Genomic DNA, 23,337 nt, shown 5'->3' on the forward strand with positions numbered 1-23,337 from the left:
AACCAAACCCTTGTTGCCATTGTGCTTGCTCAGGGGGATGGGTAAGGTTAGACTTTACCTTTGTGAAGCACCTTGGGGGGACTTGTGTTATTATTTAGCATTACATGAATAATTCATTCACTCATTGATTTTCTACCACTTATCTGGGTTTGGGTCACGGTGGCAGCAGACCAAACAGTTCATCCCACGCTTCCCTATCATTGGCCAAGTCCTGTAACTCCTCCTGGGGATCCAGAGGTGGTCCCAAATCAGCTGGGAAATGGAGCGTGTCCTGGGTCTTCCCCAGAAGCCTCCCCCCAATTAGACGTGCTTGGAATACCCCTGGAGACAACCAGGGGGCATCCTCACCCCTGAACCACCTCACTTGCTCCTTTTGATGCAAGAAGCAGCGGCTCTGCTCTGAGTCCCTCCTGGATAGTCGTCTTCTTACCCTGTCCAGGAGTGAAGCCCAAATTCCCGATGGGGAATCTCATTTTCGCCACTTGTATCTGCCACCTTATTCTTTTTTGGTCATTACCCAAAGTTCATGACCATAGGTGAGGATAGGAGTCTAAATCGACAGGTAACTTGGGTGTCTTGCTTTCTGGCACTGTTCCTTCTTCACCACGGTCCAGGACAGCATCCGTAAAATATTAGACGTGTCCCAATCCATCTTTCAATCTCATGCTCCAACTTACCCCCACTCGAGAACAAGACCCTGAGATACTTAATGCTTCCACTTGAGGCAGTAAGTCTCCTCTGACCCAGAGGGGACAATCCACCCTTTTCTAACAGAAGACCTTATAAATAAATATATATAATATATGCATTAATTAATTAATATATAAATAAAGTGAATTGAATTAATATATTGCAAATGTCAACATTATATGCTGTTGAAAGGTTGCAAGTTTCGATTAAGTGCAATTCATTAATTGAACTAATCGAAATGTGCTACCTACAAAGGAACATTTCCTCGGGTGGTCTACCTGGGTGCTCACCAGTTAGGACCAAGGCAGACCACCAGTCCATTCAGACCACCCAAATTAGCCATATCATCTGTAGCCAGGTGATACGTGGACATCTCTTTGGCATTTTTCCACTTGCTTAATCCTGGGTGATGACAGTGCTATGGCTAAGATGCCATATTGCGATGAATTCAAGATCACTGTATCGTCTCTGACCTGACCTGTAGTGTGTACCTGTACTAGCAAAGCAGATTTAGCTTTTGTAGTTGAAAACACTGTCAAGTTGCCTAATATTAGCTCTTACTAGCTTATTAGCTATCTAACGGATAACGCCTTAAAGTTCACAATTGACAACTAGTAGCACAGAAATGTGGCATCGTCTCTGAAGATGCAACCATGCATCATGCAACCATGCATGATGGGAAAAAAACTAATAAAATAATTTCTTTGTGGTTAACATTGTGGAAATTGAGATGTAATTCATGTAACACAACTTCAATTTTGGAAAAGCAAATTGCATTTTTTGAAAATGATATATAAAAAGTGATTAATTGTAAAGGAATATTCACGTATTCTTTATCAACAATGAAAATATTAGCTGCAGTCCTGCTGTATAATTCTAACATGTTGAATTTACTTGAAAAAAAAAGTTGGGAAAACGGCTGCCTCACTTACCCTGAGTGAACTTGGAACTTGGGATCAGCTCATTGACTGCTCGTGCTCAGTCTACTGAATTAGTTTTAATGTCATTAACTAATCTGGGGAATAAGGTGGACAAGCGGATGGCTCTGCAGTCACACATGCTGCTGCTGCACGTGTTTTCTTTTAGATGGCATTACAAGTACCCAGAGATAAAAACTGAATCTGTGAGACAGAACATGGCCTTGGGCACAGAGACGCACCCCGACCTGTTCTCTGATTGGGTGGCTGGCGGCACTGCCTACCCTCATCCACTGACACTACGTCCACGGCGTCCATGGACATTGTGTGTGTGTGTGTGTGTGTGTGTGTGTGTGTGTGTGTGTGTGTGTGTGTGTGTGTGTGTGTGTGTGTGTGTGTGTGTGTGTGTGTGTGTGTGTGAGAGAGAGAGAGAGAGAGAGAGTGGACTCCCGCGTATCAATCGTGGACGACGCATGGTTGTGTACGTGTTCGGTCAGTCAACCCTGCGACCTCGGCCTCCCGTCAGCACAGGCGGTTTTGTCTGTTGTGTAATTTGAGGGTATAAAAAGGGTCACATGATGTGTCACATGGCCACATTTTGGGGACGTGTCGCGAGTATTTAAAACGTCAGTGGCGTTCTGACGGTTCCAAATGTCCAGATGGTGTTCTACGTTTAGATCCATGTTTCCTCTTCATAATTCTCCTCTCTTTCTTCATTCCCCTAATCTCTCTTTGGCACATTAATACAAGTCATTTTCACTTTTTTTTTTCTTTTTTGGAGCAAAACAATTCTTTCAAATCTTCCTAGCACTTTTTGCTGACCTTTCCAGCGTGTGCCTCAGTTTGTGCTCACACAGGCGGGTTGTGTGTCTATGTGCGCGTGTATGATTGGCAGATGGGGAGGGGCCTAACTGATGGGTGTGTGTCATCATCATTGGTGGAGCGAGACCCTCCCTCCTCCTTTTTAAAAGCCCACTTTTACCTGAACTTTTACTGCAGCTCCTCTTCCATCCAGCCTCCTGTCTGCTTCAAATTAATTCACTTATTGAAGCAAACAAACAAATAATAAAAGAATCCTCGTCTGGGAAGCTGTGAATCAGTAAGTACTGTTACTTTACTTTGCAGCATCAGTTCATACTATTTTTAAATAAATAGGATGTGCACTCTTTAAAAAGCCAAAAAAGTGTGTTTGGGAAAATCTGAAGTATTGCAGAGGAGAAAAAAAAAGGAGCCTTTTGTTGATCTGCATTCCTGCAGCTGCAGATGGGTGTGTTTGAGGAAAGTTTATCACCATAAGTCAGTGGACTCACTGTCAGAGTTGGCTGATGCAAGAGTGTGTTTGGGTGGAGAATGTTTGACTGCTTGTGTTCTGATGCAGAGAGCCACTAGACACACTTCACTTTGGATATGTTTGTCTTTAAAACCAGATGTGGAGTGCTTTTATGTTGGTGTTGCTATGCAAAAAAGTCTGGAAACTGGAAGAAATATTCGTGCTTATTGTCGATTCAACAAAGAATGGTTTGGTTTTAACCCAAAAGTTGTTGTGCAAAAGTATTCTTCATCGATGTGTCAAGAAGAAACAAAGTTTGAAGTGTCCCTACATTCTTATTCCAGTAGAGAAAAAAAAATCAAATTGAATTGTTATTTCTTTAAATTTTGAATATCAGCTTACCAGCCTTATAGGTGTACTGCCATCACTCAGTACCAATGATCTCTCATTAATAAACTGATTGTATAGAAAATAGCGTTGGGACAACGGCTGGTCGGGTACTATGTGTCATCAACTAGTCGGCGATTATATTTGACAATAAATTAATTAAGCCAATTTCAAATCTTCATGGTGAAACTCAAATATGACATTTTAACAAATATAAGAAGAAAATCACAAATAAAAAAAAAACAGCATTAGGACAAAGGCAATACCTGCATTCATTTACTAGGCATAGACAACTCCGATTGAGCTGACTACGTCACCTGCCAAGGTCCACACATTTTCTATAGTGAGTGAAGAGAGTGGTGCCAGCTACAGCAGGTCTGTTCTTTTAAAGATTAACTAAACTTAATAAGTGGTTTTGACTAGTCGACTAACAAAAACAAATAGTCGACTAGTCAGATGTTAGCCAGTCGTAGTCACCTATTATGACTGGTCATCCCATCCACCAATGTAATAGGTAGTAGGGGTGGTGGCCAAGTGGTTAATGCACTTGGTTTCAGTTCAGAAGGCTCCGGGTTCAAATCCCACCCCTGCCACCTTTCTCCATGTAAAGTGGAGTTGCATCAGGAAGGGCATCCGGTGTAAAACCTGTGCCAATTCAACATGCAGATCCACCTTGGATTTGCTGTGGCGACCCCGAGTGCAAACAAGGGAGCAGCCGAAGGGACTTACTAGCCCATCCACCAATGTAAAACACAGATTTCTTGTAAATTGTAGATCACTTCCCCCCAAGAAAAGAAGAAAAAAAGATGTAGTTTGTAGCTCGTAAATAGAACAATGTACTTTTAGTGTCTGAAAGAATTAATGAAGTTTTAATATCAAAAAGGAACTATATAATGTCATGATTCTGGTCAAGCACCCCTGAGTAGAGAACAACTATGAAGGATGGTGGAACAGATTTTATTGTTCATATAATTGCTCAGCTATTCCACAATTCAATTCAATTTATTCAGTTTATATCCCGCCAAATCGCAACGTCACTTCAAGGTGCCTCACGTAAAAACAGCTCAAAAACAATGTAAAATTATATAAACAAAAACCAAAGTAAAATAAAATTAAAACATCGAAAACACATTTAAAAGTTCAGAATAAAACACAGTAAAGAGAAAAAGAGCTTAAAATTATTAAAAAAACGATGCTAGCCATAAGACTGGGTAAAAAGATTGGATCAAAATGTGACACATAACATATCGTTTTAACTGCTAAAAGAAACAGTGTAGTTTTTGCGCCTAAACTAGACCATTTTCATCGAAAAAGAATGAATTAATTTTAACTTTGAATTGCAATTTGGAAAATGCTGGAAACAAATAAATGTTGTTGTCTTTCTTGTTTTTGTTTTTCGTTATTTGTGTATTGGACACCTGATCAATGCATTTTAAGATGTTTGCAATGGTCCAATGTTGTGTCATTCATTGTAAAATTACGTTGTCTTAATTCTAGGAAATGACATAAACAGGGTGAAGGACCTCACCAAAGCCTGTAGGTTCCACAGAAGGTGATGAGAGGAGACAAAAACAAGGCTGGCAATCAGTTTTAAGTCAGTTTTTTGGTGACGAGTCAAGTTTATGTAATTTTAAGGTGTGATTGTTCATCATCATTCAATAAACCAGAGCGTCTTCCTGTTTTGGAGCCTGCAAGATAAATTAAATTGTGCACGCTTTTACCTGGACTCATTAATTAGATATCATCCACAGCTGTCTTGTTCATATCAACTTATTGTTATTTCTGTATGTTTTAGGTCTTTCTGTAAAGGTAACCGGTTCTGGGAGGTGTTCACGAAAGAAGCAATTGCTGTCGCGCCAAGTGTAAAGTCTGATCTCAACTCCTGAACTATAATCTTGCTTTGTACCACGATGCCGGGAATTGTGGACCGCATGGAGCTAAGGAGAATCTCCACAGGAGCTGATGACGAAAGCTTGGAGAGCTTGGACCACTATACAGAGCCCACCGACTCCGACAAGGGCACCGTGAACAGGTCAGCAACCGCCTCACCAAAATGTTCCTCATCGTTCCAGAATGACTTGTTTGACAAGTTTATCTGTATGTGGTGAAAATATCGATCTTGTCGAGACATTAGTGATATTCATGTTTCTGGTTCACTGGCCTTGTGGTTAGTGGTTAGCATTGTTGTTGGCTTACAGCAAGAAGGTCTTGGGATCGCTCCCCACCTGGGGCTTTTCTGTGTGGAGTTTGCATGTTCTCCCCGTGTTTGCGTGTGTTCCCTCCAGGTGCTCTGGCTTCCTCCCACGTCCAGAGACATGCAGGTTAGGTGGATTAGAAACTTTAATTTGTCCGTAGGCGTGCGTGCGTGCGGGTGTGAATGTGTTTGTATGTCTATTAGGGTGCATCACGGTCTTATGCGAAAAAAACTTTTATCGTAGAATGTACTTTTACCCTGTCTAAATTTTTTTAACTAGCTTTTCACATATCCAAACCCAATATTATTGCATTTGCTCAATATTTAGAGGTCCCACCAGCCACTTGTATATTTGAGGAAATTTGGACGGCCAAGCATTTTTCTTAAAAATCAACAATATTGTAGTGAACATTCTAAAACTTTCAGAACATAAGCTTGGACTAAAAATGGGATGTATTGTGTGTTTAAATCAGGTTTGTTTTATATGATTTAAGTTGAAATCACAATTTATTCATTAAAAATGGCAACTTTGTAGCAGTTCGATACTATAAATTGTGATATATTATATACACAATGCAAACATACACAATATTATGATTTCAGGACTTTTGAGCATATTTTGTTGTATTCAGTGGGACCTCTAAATGTGTTGATTTCCATAATATTTCACATGTGACATACCCTATACCAATGTAAAAAATTAAGCATAGGAAAAAGTTACATTTCCAACCTTCATATTTTTGATGCACCCTAATGTCTATATGTGGCCCTGCGACAGACTGATGTCCTGTCCAGGGTATAGCCTGTCTCTCGCCTCATGCCTGCTGGGATAGGCTCCAGCTCCCCCATGACCCTTGGTTAGAGTCAGTGGGTATAGAAAATGGATGGATGGGTGGCCTTTGAGAGATGTCTGCTAATGGGAATATACACTGCCTTGCGAAAATACTCAGCCCCTTGGTATTTCACACATTTTAATTTGTTTATGCCATTTCAAATACAAAAAGTGAATCATGCTTCTCATTGAAAAAAAATTCTAAAATTATCTTCCTTAAACTCAAACTCAAAGCAAATCTCTACAACTTGATATAAATTAATTAAAAATATAAAAGCCAAGGTGATGGGTTGGATAAGTAATGGGCCCCTTTGGTATAATACCTGTAAATAATCAGTTTTATTGCCAGTTTTCTTCAGACAAGTCAGGGGATGGATACATGAACATTTCCAAATCACTGAATATGTCTTGGATTTTATTTACATCAGTTAAGAAGAAATGCAAACAGTATGGCAGTATGGAGGATTTTCTTCCACTAAAACATCAAATCTAGGCTTGCATCTCAGCTGTACCTTCTGACAAGTTGTAGCTGAGCTTTCAGGTCTTCTTTTTAATAAAACCCTCCTCTGTCCCACTTCATCATGAAGCTGTATAACTGGGGATACAAAATGAAAAACATGCACTATGTACAATTTCTCAACAGCCATGGAAACCTGTAACTTCTTCTGGGTGTCTTGGTGGCTTTCCTCACTCTTCTCTTTCTTGCACAGTCACTCAGTTTTTGAGAACTGTCTACTCCACACAGATTTACCATAGAGTGCCATGTTGTTTGTATTTCTTCATAACTGATATAAATAAAGTTCAAGACATATTCAGTGACCTGGAAAAGTTCATGTATCCATCCCCTGACTTGTCTGAAGAAAACTGGCAATAAAACTGATTATTTACAGGTATTGTACGAAAGGGGCCCATTACTTATGCAACCCATCATCTTGGCTTTTATATTTTTAATTGGTTTATATGAAGTTGTAGAGATTTGCTTTGAGTTTGAGTTTAAGGAAGATCATTTTAGAAATTTTTATATTGAGAAGCCTGATTTACTTTTTCTATTTGAAATGGCATAAACAAATTCAAATGTGTGAAATACCAAGGGACCGAATACTTTTGCAAGGCACTGTACGGCCAAAATATCTTTCACAGTCCATCAAGACCCAGTTTACTGGTTTCTGTTTAGGGCATTCAGTGGGTGAGAGGATGAACCTGATGGATTGGGACAGGAATAGACTGCTGTTGCAGAAAATAGCACTTGATTTATTTTTTTTTCCCATTAAGGTGAATACATGCCCCATTTGGAACCAGTCAAATACAGGCACCTGCCTTGATTCAGGAAAAAAACTACTGGAACAGAGGGTGTTAAGCCCTCAATAGGATGATCATACTTACTTTGTAAATACTGAAAACATACTGCGATGAGTGTTACAGGTGGCATTATGGAATTGTTCAGTTTCCTCTGCTTGTGTTGCTCCATTTCCCCTGCTTGTTGTAAAAGTAAAGAGAATCTGCACATTCAATGCACTGAGCATAATCAACTGGATTTGCTCGTGGGCGCATGATCATACCAGCTTTGCAGCCGACCTCACCTCATTTTTACGTAAACGCTCACGTGAACACAAGTGGTCTTGTAATCTGGTTATGTGATGTGAACTTCGGGTGTAAAAAATCTCATCTGCATCAGGTGGAAAGCTGTAATGACAGCAGCACTGTGGCTTATGAACGCTGGAAAATAGAGCCTCTAATGTGAAATTCAACAACTTGTTTCGGAAAATATTGTGGTAAACATTACAACGTAATGTGACGTATTTTCAAGAACACGGGCATATAAGGTATTTATTTTTGACACTTATATTCCACAAAAATTTAAGAAGAAACTATTCAGTCACATACTAGCCTAAAGAACATGGGCTAGATATCTTTAGTGTGGTGTTATTTGTTTCCACTGTACAAAAATGCGCTGAACCAAATGTTACGTCTGTATTTTTTTGTCTTTTAAATCGCTTTGGATTAGAAATTGCAGGACAGGAGGGCAATATGGACAAATCATTTGAACTCTCTGAATACATCTATTTCTGTGTCCTTGAGTGATTAAGTCTGTAAAAATGTATGTGATGGATATTTGCCCCTCCAAATAAAAAGATAATTGGGACATCCCAAACTAGTTAAAAAAACTAAATATGTAAATTACAGAAAATACGGCACATGATCTCAAACGTAGGGGGAGTCACTTTTCTCTGCTCTTGTCAACAATAAATTTTATTTGAACTGTGATGTGGACATTATGCTCAAAGTTACAACCATTTAAAATAAATCACAACATATCTAAACTTTATACTTGGTGATGAAGTTACAGATCATTAACACTATTTCTGTATATTTCAAACACATTTCGTTTTTGTAAAATATTTAAGAATGTTGTAGCACACTGTAAAACTCAATGAGTTAGTTGAACTCAAACCATTTGAGGAAACCAATTGCCTTAAACCATTTGAGTTTTGTTGTGTGGGCCGCTGAAGAGGAGGTACTGCTGGCCCACCACCACCAGAGGGCGCCCTGCCTGGAGTGCGGGCTCCAGGCACCAGAGGGCGCCGCCGCCCCACAGGAGCTGCCTCGGTAACAGCTGTCACCCATCACCTGAGACAGCTGACGGCAATTATCACTGGGGTATATCAGCAGGACGGCATCTCCACCTCATCGCCGAGATATCGTTCTGCCTGGAAGGTAATAATCTCAGCTGACTGCTTGACAGTAACCTTTGTGATTTTTGTGAGTGATTGCAGACTTTTTTCTCCAACGAGAGGTGGAGGTAGCTTCCCTGCCGTGCAGGTTGCTGGGTGCAAACGCACCCACGTTTAATTGTGTTCTTGTTCCTCGCCAGCAGTACCAGGTCCGACACGCGGTGGCAGTGGCCACCTGGGAGTTCGGAACTTGGCGGCTCCAGTATTCCCGGGGTCCTGTGGCGGAGGAAACCGTGTGGTTCCGGTTCTACTTTGGAGAGGCGTCTCCTATCTTCGAGCCTGCCCACACGACACCTTTGTGAATTGAACTTTGTCCATTGTTGTAATTTGTTGTTTTTGTTGTGCACGTTCGCAACAGTAAAGTGTTGTTATTTGACCTATTCCATTGTCCGTTCATTTGCGCCCCCTGTTGTGGGTCCGTGTTCCTACACTTTCCCAACAGAGTTTGCCAACTTAAATCAATTAACTTTCAAAAATTTAATTGTTAAAGTTTTAGTAACTTAACAATTTATAGTTAATTAAACTTATGTAAATCTAGTTTATGTTTTTCAATAAAAAAGTGACAAATAAATTTCTGCCTAAACAAATTGCATTACATTTTGGATTAGTTTTTTGACACATTCTTTGGTTTACTTGTTGACTCTGCGTTGTTGTTATGACTCCGCCCATTCGCTCCCCTCGGGATGCGAACTCTCGATCTCCGGTATGGAAATCGGACTCTCTAACTACATCTGCACAGCGACACCTGCTGGCCTCCGTTACATAAACTCAATTAAAATGAGTGAATGGAATTCACTGGAAATACATCACCAACACTTAACCCCTTAACGCCTGAATTTATATAGCTATATATAAAAAAATGTTTTGTCTGTGTTTTTGCCTTTAAGTAGATGGTAAATAATGTTGAGATTATTAATTACACTTTTGCACAAAAAATAAGTAGTAAATTTGGTAATAATTTATGTTATAATGTTGTTGTTGTAATAATAATAATAATAATGGTATGTTGCAAATTTGCGGCAACAGGCATACTGGTCAGTTTGGTATGTTGCATATTTGAGTCAAATATTGTAGCATACAGTATATGCGACAATAGGCGTTAAGGGGTTAAAAGCCCCAAAACCTTAAATGCACTCATAGGCTGAGTTGTTATGACAACAATTCATTTTTGAGTTAGTTTAATTAATGGAAATGAGTGACTATAACTTTTTTCGAAGTTTGAGTTACATTAACTTAATTATTGTATTAAAATGGAGTGTTCGGTTTAACAGTGCACTGAATGGATTGTTTTTTTTTTGCAGTCAGTTTGTGGGCGACAATGATGACACAGAAAGTCAAAACTTCCTGGCAAACGGGATGCTGAAAAAGCAGAAATACGACGAATACCATGAAGAATATGTAAGATGATGTCATTTTCCACTCTTATGTAATAGGTAGAGAAGGTTTGAGAACGGTCACGTGAACAGATGTTATTTACGCTGTCTGGACCCTCACAGTATCACGGCTTTGCAAGTCTCTTGCGCGCGACATTGTTTGTTGCTTGTTTGTAAAATTCATTGTATTCTCTGGTCACTTTGTCATTTGGAGCACATCTATTTTTTTTTACATACCATCCAAATGCACACAGTGTGTATCATTATTATTGTTATTATGTTACAACATGCACTTTTAGTCCATACATACAGTATATGCACGTTCTCCGTGTACTTGTTGGAAATGCATAATTTTTCCTATATGAACTCACCCAACTGGAATTTTTTTCCAGACCGTGTTGAAGCAGCACTACTTTAATAAAACCACACACATTCTTATCATTTGTTTCAGTTAGACCTCTGGTTCCACTAAAAGTACAAAAATAAATTCTGGGAAAGCTCTGAACATGTATTGACTGATAGTGTCGCAGAAAGTGGGGGTGCATTTGAACTCGCAGCCCGTGGGTCAGAGTGGTCAGAGAGGGTTAACTGTCATGTTGGTTTGCAGTACTTTGCACTTTTGCTGATGTGTTGCAAAGTAAATATAATACATAATCCACATCTACATAGTTACGTAATTACTTGAACATGACTGCAATACCAATGCAGACTGAGTTTCTGTATGTGAAGTACCAGCTGGTTTTCTTGCTTACAGATCTTTCGTCCTGTGTATCTCTTATCTCCTCTGTAAGCAGCACCCCGGCCACACCTCCTTTGGCATGTCCGTCTTCAACTTGAGCAATGCTATCATGGGTAGCGGCATTCTGGGTCTGTCCTATGCCATGGCGAACACAGGCATTGTGCTTTTTACGTGAGTATCACTGCGCCAGAACTTATAGGGCCCTATCTTGATTTTTTTTTTTTTTTTTTCTTCAGAATGAAGTTGCACAATTGCTTTTGGGTCATGTTCAAGTCCTATTTTGGTATTTAGACGGCACAAAAACTGAGGATACAGCTAGGCACAAAGGGGTTGGATTTATCTAGTTCATTGATTATGGTTGTGTTGTCGTCTGAACATAATATCAACCAATCAGAGTGTCATCTTTAATTCAGAGGGGCACACCCCAGTGCTGTTCAGCTAGGTGTAAAAATGGGTACGAGCAATAAGATTTGAGTTGCAAAGACCAAATCAAAGACAGGGCCCATGAGCTCTTACTGACATACTGATGAAAAACAAAATAATTAAAAAATGTTTATATAGTAGCACAAAGGTGGTTAAAACTTTTGTAAAGTACTGTACATACTCAGCAACAAATAATTTCTGGGAATTATTAGATTCCCTGATGTGGAGTGAGCTGCTATTTACAATATACAGGATACCGTCATGATAACATAGTATGTTTGGCTACTGAGGGGCAGTAATATCAAAAACACTAACCGCAGTTGGTGATAAATATGGTCGACACTAACCATTAGCGATAATCGGGATGGATCATTATTCCGAAGGTCCATTGTTCTCAAGGTAAGGTAAGGTAAAGAAGGCCCGTCAACTAGTTAGCTAGCAGGCTATAGCATGCAGCGGTAAATATTCAGTATTTCAAAGGCCCAAAAAAAAGACCTGTTCAAAACGGCAGCAACAACTTTCCATTCTCTAGTCTTCCTTGAGACTTGCAAGTTTCTCCATGGCACGTACTCACTTAGCTTCTGGCCTGGTAGTGGGGAAGTGCTAAAGCTCCGGGCGTCCACCTACATGCGCCTCCGCCGCTCGCAGGCTTCTCGGTCAGGCGTTGCGCCGTCACCACACCCAGCGTGATTGACCTTCAGACCAATGATCCTTCAGAATATTGAGTAGTCACCCGCTAATCAAGGCTAGCATGGCCTCATATGCTGTATGCAGGTAATGCTAACTTTTAGCATCAACCACAATCTTCATGGCCGCATATGCTGTTTATGAGTTATGCGTCAACTGCGGTTAATTTTAACATTTAGTATCATTTGTAGTCTGGATGGCTACATATGCTAATGCTAATCGTGTTTTCTCTAATATGGCTCTTAAATACGCAGATATACTGTATTTGAATGCAATAATGCCCAGTATAAATTATGGTACCCTCCACATAAGGTAGTATTTTCTGGAAAACCTTTAACACGATATCATGTAAAAAAAATTAACTTGATAGTTTGGTGGCATAAAAATCGAACAGGTGTAAAAATAGCAGGGCACACAGGCAGGTGTGAGAGTCACGGTTCAGGGAAATATAATTGGACAGACCAGCCTCTGGTTTGCGGTACTGACTGGATGTAACCTTTAAGATATTAATACTAGAGTACATCTAAACTATTTATACCCTTATAGAGTAACTTTACCTTTGAATTTTTACTTGCAGTCAGTGCGTCTTGACCTCTTCTGGCTCTTCTCTCAGCTCACTCTATCCCATGTATGTGCGTTATCAGCATTCATGTGTGTCATCCAACATCTGATACCACGCAGTCACCCCCCACTCCCCAAAACACACAGACACACACACGCACACACACACTCCCTGTCGATGTCAGTACTCCTGACTGATAGCCATGAGGAAATAATGGTGCACTTCGGGAAGTACAAAGACAAATCTATTGTTTTTTGTTTTTTTTCAGCAGGAAGCTTGCACGTCTCCTAAAACCAGCTTGACACTTGTACGAAGCCGTGCACGCAATGACACGCAATGTTTGCCAATAGGTTTTGCAATGTGCATGACTAGTTCATGCAAGTGACGAGAAATTTATGCGTGCCAGAAATTTGCACCATTTCAAAATTTTCTTTGTGCACCGGCACGCAGCCTCGTACAATTTATGCACAGTTTATGACAAATTTGCTCATTGGCATGCAAGATTGCGTGCTGGTGCAGGCATCAAATTCCTGCAAGTGTCAAGGTGGCTTAAAAGTCCCCCGTCCTCTTGCACCAATCAGGAATGTGCTGTGTAAAAATTCTGGAGGAAGCTGTCAAACTGAAGCTCTGTCAGTATACTCACGTGTGACTTGTGATGAATGCAGGATCTACTTACAGTAGTGTTCAGAATAATAGTAGTGCTATGTGACTAAAAAGATTAATCCAGGTTTTGAGTATATTTCTTATTGTTACATGGGAAACAAGGTACCAGTAGATTCAGTAGATTCTCACAAATCCAACAAGACCAAGCATTCATGATATGTGTAGCGGCTGCACTCTGCGTTGTGTTGTTATGACTCCGCCCATTCGCTCCCCTCGGGACGCGAACTCACGAGCTCCGGCATGGGAGTCGGACTCTCTAACCAGAAGGCTAAAACCCAGGGCTCTGGCCTTGTGACCAAAGAATCCGTTTGAGCTGTTGGGAGTGAGGTTTACTAACTACATCTGCACAGCGACACCTGCTGGCCTCCGTTACATATGCACACTCTTAAGCCTATGAAATTGGGCTATTAGTAAAAAAAAGTGGAAAAGGGGGTGTTCACAATAATAGTAGTGTGGCATTCAGACAGTGAGTTTGTCAATTTTGTGGAACAAACAGGTGTGAATCAGGTGTCCCCTATTTAAGGATGAAGCCAGCACCTGTTGAACATGCTTTTCTCTTGAAAGCCTGAGGAAAATGGGACGTTCAAGACATTGTTCAGAAGAACAGCGTAGTTTGATTAAAAAGTTGATTGGAGAGGAGAAAACCTATACGCAGGTGCAAAAAATTATAGGCTGTTCATCTACAATGTTCTCCAATTCTTTAAAGTGCTGTGACAGTTAGAAGACGCCTGTGTGAAGCTAATTTATTTTCAAGAATCCCCCTCAAATAAAAGACGTGCAGAAGAGGTTACAATTTGCCAAAGAACACATCAACTGGCCTAAAGAGAAATGGAGGAATATTTTGTGGATGATGAGAGTAAAATTGTTCTTTTGGGTCCAAGGGCCACAGACAGTTTGTGAGACGACCCCCAAACTCTGAATTCAAGCCACAGTTCACAGTGAAGACAGTGAAGAATGGTGGTGCAAGCATCATGATATGGGCATGTTTCTCCTACTATGGTGTTGGGCCTATATATCGCATACCAGGTATCATGGATCAGTTTGGATATGTCAAAATACTTGAAGAGGTCATGTTGCCTTATGCTGAAGAGGACATGCCCTTGAAATGGGTGTTTCAACAAGACAGTGACCCCAAGCACACTAGTAAATGAGCAAAATCTTGGTTCCAAACCAACAAAATTAATGCCTCGCAGATGTGAAGAAATCATGAAAAACTGTGGTTATACAACTAAATACTACTTTAGTGATTCACAGGATTGCTAAAAAAAAAGCAGTTTGAACATAATAGTTTTAAGTTTGTAGCATCAACAGGAGATGCTACTATTATTGTGAACACCCCCTTTTCTACTTTTACTAATAGCCCAATTTCATAGCCTTAAGAGTGTGCATATCATGAATGCTTGGTCTTGTTGGATTTGTGAGACTCTACTGAATCTACTGGTACCTTGTTTCCCATGTAACAATAAGAAATATACTCAAAACCTGGATTAATCTTTTTAGTCACATAGCACTACTATTATTCTGAACACTACTGTATATGACGTCACACAACATTGCTCATAACACCCCATACCGGCGCTATAATTTCATAGTAAAAGTCTTTTTTTGTGCAGCTTGTGCTGCTGCTCTGGTGCAAAAATCATTTTATTGCAAAAGTTCCTTGAGTTAAAGACATCAGCACGTTATTTGTCACCAAAATTCCTCAAGATCCGAAGGCAGGGGTGGGCAACAAGCAGGTGGGTTTCTGATGAGCTTCTCCCCTGAACATAAACACCTGATCGTCAGTGAAATCACCTGCTGAGGTGATTGGTAGGAAGGAAAACCTGCAGTGTCTCGGCCCTTCGTGGCACATGATTGCCCACCCCTGACCTAAGGGCTGATTTTTGTGAAACTCTCCAGTTGTAGGGGCATGGATCAACACCCAGTGTACTATATTTTGGTGTACATCCAGATTCAATCTAGATCTAGGAATTATTTTTCCACCTTTGTCAACAATGACTTTATATCAATCAGTTGTTTAAATACATAATGTTCAGATGTTAGTGTGGTTAAAAGGTTGGAATTCTTGAGGTTGCTGGGTCTGCTGCTAACCTGGCAAACCAGACCCATAATTCACCTTGTGAAAGAGCCTGGTCCCCTCCCATTCATGGCCATTTCCTCTTCGGCCGGGCCAATCACACCCGTTTATCTTATTATATATGGCAGGTTTTATGACTGATTAAGGAGTGCCAACATCAGCAAGTCTTTCGGAAGCCAATTTTTGCAGCGTGCTGTGTTCAGAAATGCTTCTGGAATGACTAAAAACACCACAGACATCCAGGTTTTTATGGCAAACTGACAACAGTCATTCGTTGACACTAGTCTGGTTGTCACTCTGCTTATTAGTTGCTCTGATTGGTTGCGTGTGCCAAAGTATTGCGCCCTGGAAATAAAATGTGCCTGGAGAGGAACCAGACTAATTCTCAAGTTGAGAATTGCAGTAGTCTGCGCTAGGCTAGTCTACTGTGCCTGCATGCACTCTACTGAGTGTGATACTTGTATTATACTATATAAAGGCTGAATATGAAACTTTTAAAGTGTTTGGTGGCCAGCCAGTACATTTTTTCTTTTGATTGTTTTTAAATGTTCTGATTTGTATTAAATGATGACATCTAACTTGTTTTGGCGTATCAAGCTATGGTTGCATCAGTTTGATATGTTTAGGCAGAAATGTATAAAATTGCATGAACTCTAACAGGTTTATTAGAAATGTCTATAAATATCCCCACCCGACATAAGTTATGTGGATGATGAATGGCTGTTGGGATTGTTCCAAAACTTCTCACTATTTCCGCTACATTTACTTTCCTAAGCATCTCTTTTTGTGTGTGTGTACTGCTTTCACACTCTGTATAAGAATGATTAAAAATACCAAAAGTGAAGCCAAACATAGTTTGTGGACAGGCGCGATGAAACTGCTCCTTGTGCAACTGACTGGTTTTTCTCTGCCTGCAGAATCCTGCTCATCGCAGTGGCCATTCTGTCTTTATACTCGGTGCATCTGCTCCTCGTAACGGCGAAAGAAGGAGGTGGGTATTTAAAGTAACTCCAGGTTCAACAAACTCAGTTGGTATTTATATATGCAGTAGTTGTGCAAATACACAAACTACTCGTGAGGTGGCTGTGAACGGTTAAAGTGGCTTTGGCCTGGTTTGAAAGCATCATTGCGCTTTTTTATTTTGACTCCCTGTCCGTGCGTTGCTATTGGACAGAACGTCCCGTTCTCATAGAAACGATCCTATTGTCATTTGTTTTCATTGTGGTTGTTATTGTCACGTGTTGTGCATCTGCAAGAGAAACAAACCTCAACACAGGCTTGGAAAGAAAAGACTGTGCTTGGGTTACCGAGGCCATTGCACATCCAGACGATACACAAAAGTAGCACAATTGGCATATTTCAGGCAAGGAGAGGGTCCATCCCATCATTAGGAGGGACAGCTGCCCTGTCATTAGGAGGATGCTAACTATCAATCAATCAACATTTATTTATAAAGCGCTTTACAGCACCGACTGGTGTCCAAAGTGCTTAACATTAAAAACACAAATTTACAAAATAAAACACATATAAAATAAAATTTTAAAACAACACATAAAAAAAAAGAACATAAAAATAACAGAACATGTCACCTCCCCACTAAGTGTTAAAAGCCAGTTTAAATAAATAAGTATTTAACTTGGATTTAAAAAGTGCTAGGTCAGGAATAGTACGTAACTCAAGAGGTAGCTCATTCCATAGACTTGGGCCAGCTACCGCGAAAGCATGATCACGCCAGCATTTATATCTTGATCTTGGAGCATCTATGTAAAGCTGGAAAGACGCTTTTAATGTCCTACTGTAGGTGCGCAAAGTTAAAATTTCAGACAAGTAGGGAGGTGCAAGGCCATAAATAGCTTTAAAAACAAACATTAAAATTTTAAAATCAATTCTAAAATGAACTGGAAGCCAGTGGAGTGAGTACAGGACGGGCGTAATATGCTCACGTCTAAAAGTGTTTGTCAAAAGACGAGCAGCAGCATTCTGCACCAACTGGAGACGTGCAAGAGACGACTGATTAATGCCCAAATAAAGTGCATTACAATAATCAAGTCTGGAGCTGATGAAAGCATGAATGGCTGTCTCAAGATCACGTCTACTGAGAAAGTGCTTTATTTTAGCCAAAAGGCGAAGTTGGAAAAAACTAGCTTTGACAACAGAATTTATCTGTTGATCAAACCTCAAACAGCTGTCAAATATCACTCCCAAATTCTTGACAGCTGGTTTTACATAGTTAGCCAAAGCACCAAAATGTGGTGTTACCACATTTGGTATGCCAGTGCGCTCAAACACCATGATCTCAGTTTTACCATCATTCAGGTAAAGGAAGTTTTGGGACAGCCACTGCTTTACATCACAAATCTTCTTCTTTGTCTTTCAGCTGTTCCCGTTAGGGGTCGCCACAGCAGATCAATCATTTCCATCTCGCCCTGTCCTCTGTATCTTCCTCTGTCACACCAGCCACCTGCATGTCCTCTCTCAGCCCATCCATGAACCTCCTCTTTGGTCTCCCTCTTCTCCTCCTGCCTGGTGGCTCCATCCTCAGCATCCTTCTCCCTATATACCCTGGGTCCCTCCTCTGCACATGTCCAAACCATCTCAATCTCGCCTCTCTGACTTTGTCTCCAAACTGTCCCACCTGAGCTGTCCCTCTGATATGTTCATTCCTAATCTTGTCCATTCTTGTCACTCCCAAAGAGAATCTCAACATCTTCAGCTCTGCCTCCTGTCTTTTTGTTAGTGCCACTGTCTCTAAACCATACAACATAGCTGGTCTCACTACTGTTTTGTAAATTTTCCCCTTCCCTCTTGCTGATATTCTTCGGTCACAAATCACTCTTGCCACCTTTCTCCACCCACTCCACCCTGCCTGCACTCTCTTCTTCACCTCTCTACCACACTCTCCATTACTTTGAACAGTTGACCCCAAATAATTAAACTCATCTACTTTCACCACTTCTACTCCTTGTAACTGCACTATTCCACTGGGCTCCCTCTCATTCACACACATGTATTCAGTCTTGCTTCTACTGACTTTCATTCCCCTTCTCTCCAAAGCATATCTCCACTTCTCCAGACTAGACTCAACTTGCTCTCTACTCTCACTACAGATCACAATGTCATCTGCAAACATCATAGTCCATGGGGACTCCTGTCTGATCTCATCTGTCAACCTGTCCATCACCACTGCAAACAAGAAAGGACTCAGAACTGATCCTTGGTGTAATCCCACCTCCACCTTGAATGAGTCTGTCATTCCGACTGCGCATCTCACCGCTGTCACACTATTCTTGTACATGTCCTGCACTACCCTAACATACTTCTCTGCCACTCCAGACTTCCTCATACAATGCCACAACTCTTCTCTTGGCACCCTATCATAAGCTTTTTCTAAGTCCACAAACACACTATGTAACTCTTTCTGTCCTTCTCTGTACTTTTCCAACAGTATTCTCAGAGCAAACATTGCATCTGTAGTGCTCTTTCTCGGCATGAAACCATATTGCTGCTCACAGATCTTCACCTGTTTTCTAAGCCTAGCTTCTACTATTCTTTCCCATAACTTCATGCTGTGGCTGATCAGCTTTATGCCTCTGTAGTTACTGCAGCTCTTTGTTCTTGAAAATAGGAACCAGCACACTTCGTCTCCACTCCTCAGGCATCCTCTCACATTCCAAGATTTTATTAAACAATCTGATTAGAAACTCTACTGCCATCTCTCCTAGACATTTCCATGCCTCCATTGGAATGTCATCTGGACCAACTGCCTTTCCACTCTTCATCCTCTTCATAGCAGCCCTCACTTCTTCCTTGCTAATCTCTTTTACTTCCTGATTTACTCTCACCACATCATCCAGCCTTTTCTCTCGCTCATTTTCTTTATTCATCAACTCTTCGAAATATTCCCTCCACCTTCTCAGCACACACTCCTCACTTGTCAGCACATTACCATGTGCATCTTTTACCACCCTAACCTGCTGCACATCCTTTCCAGCTCTGTCCCTTTGTCTGGCCAATCGGTACAAGTCCTTCCTTACTATTCCACTTCTTGTACAGCTCGCAATATGCCTTTTCCTTTGCTTTTGCCACTTCTCTTCTCGCCTTACGCCGCATCTCCTTGTACTCCTGTCTACTTTCTTCATCTCTCCGACTATCCCAAAACTTTTTCGCCTTTTTCGCCAACCTCTTTCTCCTTATGCTTTCCTGGACCTCTTCATTCCACCACCAAGTCTCCTTGTCTTCCTTCCACTGTCCAGATGTCATACCCAGTACTGCCCTAGCTGTCTCCCTCACCACATCTGCAGTACTCTTCCAGTTGTCCAAAATTGATTCCCCTCCAACTAGTGCTTCTCTCACCTGCTCACTAAATTTCACACAACAGTCTTCCTCCTTCAGCTTCCACCATCTGATCCTTTGTTGAGCTCTCACTCTCTTCTTCTTCTTTACCTCTAAAGTCATCCTACAAACAACCATCCTATGCTGTCTAATGACACTCTCTCCTGCTACCACCTTACAGTCTGTGATTTATTTTAGCTTGCATCTCCTATAAAGAATGTAGTCCACCTGTGTGCACCTTCCTCCACTCTTATGTTACCCTGTGCTCCTCCCTTTTCTTAAAGTAGGTATTCACCACAGCCATTTCCATCCTTTTTGCAAAATTATCTACCATCTGTCCTTCCCCATTGCTATCCTTGATACCATATCTACCGATTACTTCCTCATCACCTCTGTTCCCTTCACCAACATGCCCATTGAAGTCTGCTCCTATCACCACTCTTTCATGCTTGGGCACACTCTCCACCACCTCATCTAAAACACTCCAGAAATCTTCTTTCTCCTTCATCTCACAACCTACCTGTGGGGCATATGCACTGATGATATTCATCATCACCCCTTCAATTTCCAACTTCACACTCATCACCCTGTCAGACACTCGATTAATCTCCAACACACTTTTAACATACTCTTCCTTTAAAATGACCCCAACACCATTTCTCTTCCTGTCCTCACCATGGTACAACAACTTGTACCCACCGCCGATGCTCCTGCTCTTACTTCCCTTCCACTTGGTCTCTTGCACACACAATATGTCTACCTTTCTCCTCTCCATCATATCAGCCAGCTCTCTCCCTTTACCAGTCATGCTACCAACATTCAAAGTCCCCACTCTCATTTCCACCCTTCTAGTTTTCTTCTTCTCCCGCTGTTTGTGGCAACGTTTTCCTCCTCTTCTTCGTCGTCGCCCTTCCTGACGCAACCCTCCTCATTTATCCGGGCTTGGGACCGGCACTCCGAATGTACTGGCTGCACACCCCATGTGGCTGAGTTGCTTTACATCACGAATACAATTAAATAATGATGACAAAGCATCACTCCCATTAGTCCTCACAGGCAGATAGATTTGCAGATCATCTGCATAACAATGAAAGGACAGGTTGTTCTGGGTTATAATTGACCCCAATGGCGGAATGTACAAAGAAAATAGAATCGGCCCAAGGACAGATCCCTGCGGCACTCCACAGCACAGAGGAGCAGTTGATGAGGAAAGGTCCCCAATCATGACAGAAAAGCTCCTTTCAGCCAAATATGATCTAAACCACTTAAGTGCAGTACCATGAATGCCAATAAAATGTTCCAACCGGGAAACAAGTACTGTGTGATCCACAGTATCAAAGGCTGCTGTGAGGTCCAACAGAACCAGCACAGCAGGATTCCCTGCATCCACCGACAAAGTGATGTCATTATGAACTTTTAAAAGTGCTGACTCAGTGCTGTGTCGCGATCTAAATCCAGACTGGAATTTTTCAAGGATGAGATTGCCTTCTAAAAATGATTGTAACTGTAAAAAGACAACCTTTTCTAAAACCTTAGATAGAAATGGCAGATGAGACACAGGTCTAAAATTGGATAAAACTGATGAGTCCAGGTGAGGTTTTTTAAGAAGAGGTCGAACCACAGCATGTTTAAAAGCAGCTGGAACAGACCCTGATCTAAGACAAGCATTGATAAAAGTTAGGAGACCCGCCCCAACAGTATTAAAAACTAAAGCACAATAGGTGCTAATTAGAGCTATTGTTTAGTCACTGGCCTATAGCAGTCTGCCTCTCGGTAGGAGGGGTCTGGTCAGGTTTAAAACTCCAGCTTTTGTGACTTCTTGATTATTCTTCTCTACAAGAGTCAAAACAGAAGTCAGACCACCAGAGCAAGAATTTTAGCTGAGGAAGCTTCTGCGATTTGAAGCAAAACGTCCTCGCGTAAAGCAACCCAGTCCAGTCGAAGATTCAAGCTTCTCTACTATATTTCAGGCAGAAAGTCGTGATTTTCTGCTCTACAGTGGCTGTTGACTATTTTAGAGAATGAAGCTCTTCTGAGATTCCCGTTCCTCTCACAAAGGAGGTAGAAGATGATTGAGTTCTTGCACATACTTGGGTCTGAAAGGAAATCTTCCAACCAATGTTCACACCAGTAATATACTGGCATAGTCTATATCCTGATTTGTCCTCATCACTGCTGCAGGTGGAAAAAGTTGAACATTTTTCAACTTCGTACCACTACACACCACCTGTACTGTCACAGTGTGTGGCTACTGCTCTCACATCCAGCAGTGGTGTAATTTCTTTTGTTTGCTGACTAAAATTGGTCAATCCACTTTACCATTTGCCACATATTGTACCACCCACATGTGAAAGAAGTATCAGAAGTACTTTTTAGTGTTGTTTCCCCTCACCTGGTCTCTTTGTGTGGTGCTGCACACAAAGCGAGCAGTGGTGTTTTCCATCTTCATGTCCATTAAAAATAACGGAACATCTGGTTTACCTTCTGCCACATATTGCCAGCAGGCAAATGCAGTACTAGAAGTACTTTTTTTTTTCGGGTCGTCTGCAACATATTCATAGAATATAGAATTACAGCAATCAGCTACATAGCCGTAATAATTACGTTGAGCAGGGTGGAAATGGACCAGATAGATTGTCCTAAATGGAGCAAGTGGATCTCTGGGATAGGCATTGGACTGCCAATATATAGGCCACGTTTTGAGTCCAGGTGTGGACTCCAGGCTACCTGAATGTGAAGTTGGGGAGTCACACAGTGGTTACTGCGTAATATGTACTGGCCTGTAGGGTGACAGGGCCTGTATAGGTGTTACCTTTGAACCCACTGGAGGGATCTCAGAAGAGCATCATTCCAGCACTTATTTAGATGAACTGTGTGTTTGCCTGTAGGGGGCACTATTCTGTCAGACAAGTAACTGAAATGTTGACAGAAGAAAGTTAAAATAAATATAGTCATATCACATACATTGTGTTGCATTGAGATGAACAGGTTAAAACAAATGTGACTTTTTGTGTAGTTTCTCTTATAGTCTTGTTTTATTTTGTTGTTGTTTTTCATTAATGTGTTTGTTTCGACAGGTTCCCTCATTTATGAAAAGCTGGGAGAGAGAGCATTTGGTTGGCCGGGGAAAATGGCAGCATTTGGATCAATTATTATGCAAAATATCGGAGGTAATTTACTGAGTGTTTGTTCTTTATATCTCACATTTTAAACATTTAGGCGATTTTTAAAGACATGGTGAAGTGGTCTCGTTGTTATTCTAAACCCATTAAATATATTGAAGGAGATAAAGGTTGATAGGTTTGGTAAGAGTGGTGGAAAACTGGAATATTTTACTTATCTTGATCCATAGCTGTAACCAGAGTAAATGTCCGGGAGGCTGTTCCGGCAAACATCACCAGAAACTACTTTGTGACTTTTAACACCAAGATGTGTCTTAGCTGACGACCCCGGGGACTC

General features: G+C 41.1%; 1 protein-coding gene across 3 annotated transcripts in view; it reads left to right on the top strand.

Annotated features, from left to right (window-relative positions):
- The window catches only part of slc38a4 (solute carrier family 38 member 4), an 89,645-nt gene that overhangs the window by 39,800 nt on the left and 26,508 nt on the right, over window positions 1-23,337 (top strand). For 2 of the 3 annotated variants that reach the window (XM_034163229.1, XM_034163227.1), the window contains exons 2-6: window positions 5,060-5,296; window positions 10,324-10,420; window positions 11,190-11,305; window positions 16,464-16,537; window positions 22,956-23,048. In XM_034163229.1, coding sequence (XP_034019120.1) covers window positions 5,175-5,296; window positions 10,324-10,420; window positions 11,190-11,305; window positions 16,464-16,537; window positions 22,956-23,048 — 502 coding nt within the window. In that variant the 5' untranslated portion in view covers window positions 5,060-5,174. Of the gene's footprint in view, window positions 1-2,540; window positions 2,707-5,059; window positions 5,297-10,323; window positions 10,421-11,189; window positions 11,306-16,463; window positions 16,538-22,955; window positions 23,049-23,337 lie in introns of those variants that run through there. The other variant, XM_034163228.1, reaches the window with a different exon arrangement.

Source organism: Thalassophryne amazonica, chromosome 22 (genome assembly GCF_902500255.1).
Source record: "Thalassophryne amazonica chromosome 22, fThaAma1.1, whole genome shotgun sequence".
In the NCBI taxonomy this organism is placed as follows: domain Eukaryota; kingdom Metazoa; phylum Chordata; class Actinopteri; order Batrachoidiformes; family Batrachoididae; genus Thalassophryne; species Thalassophryne amazonica.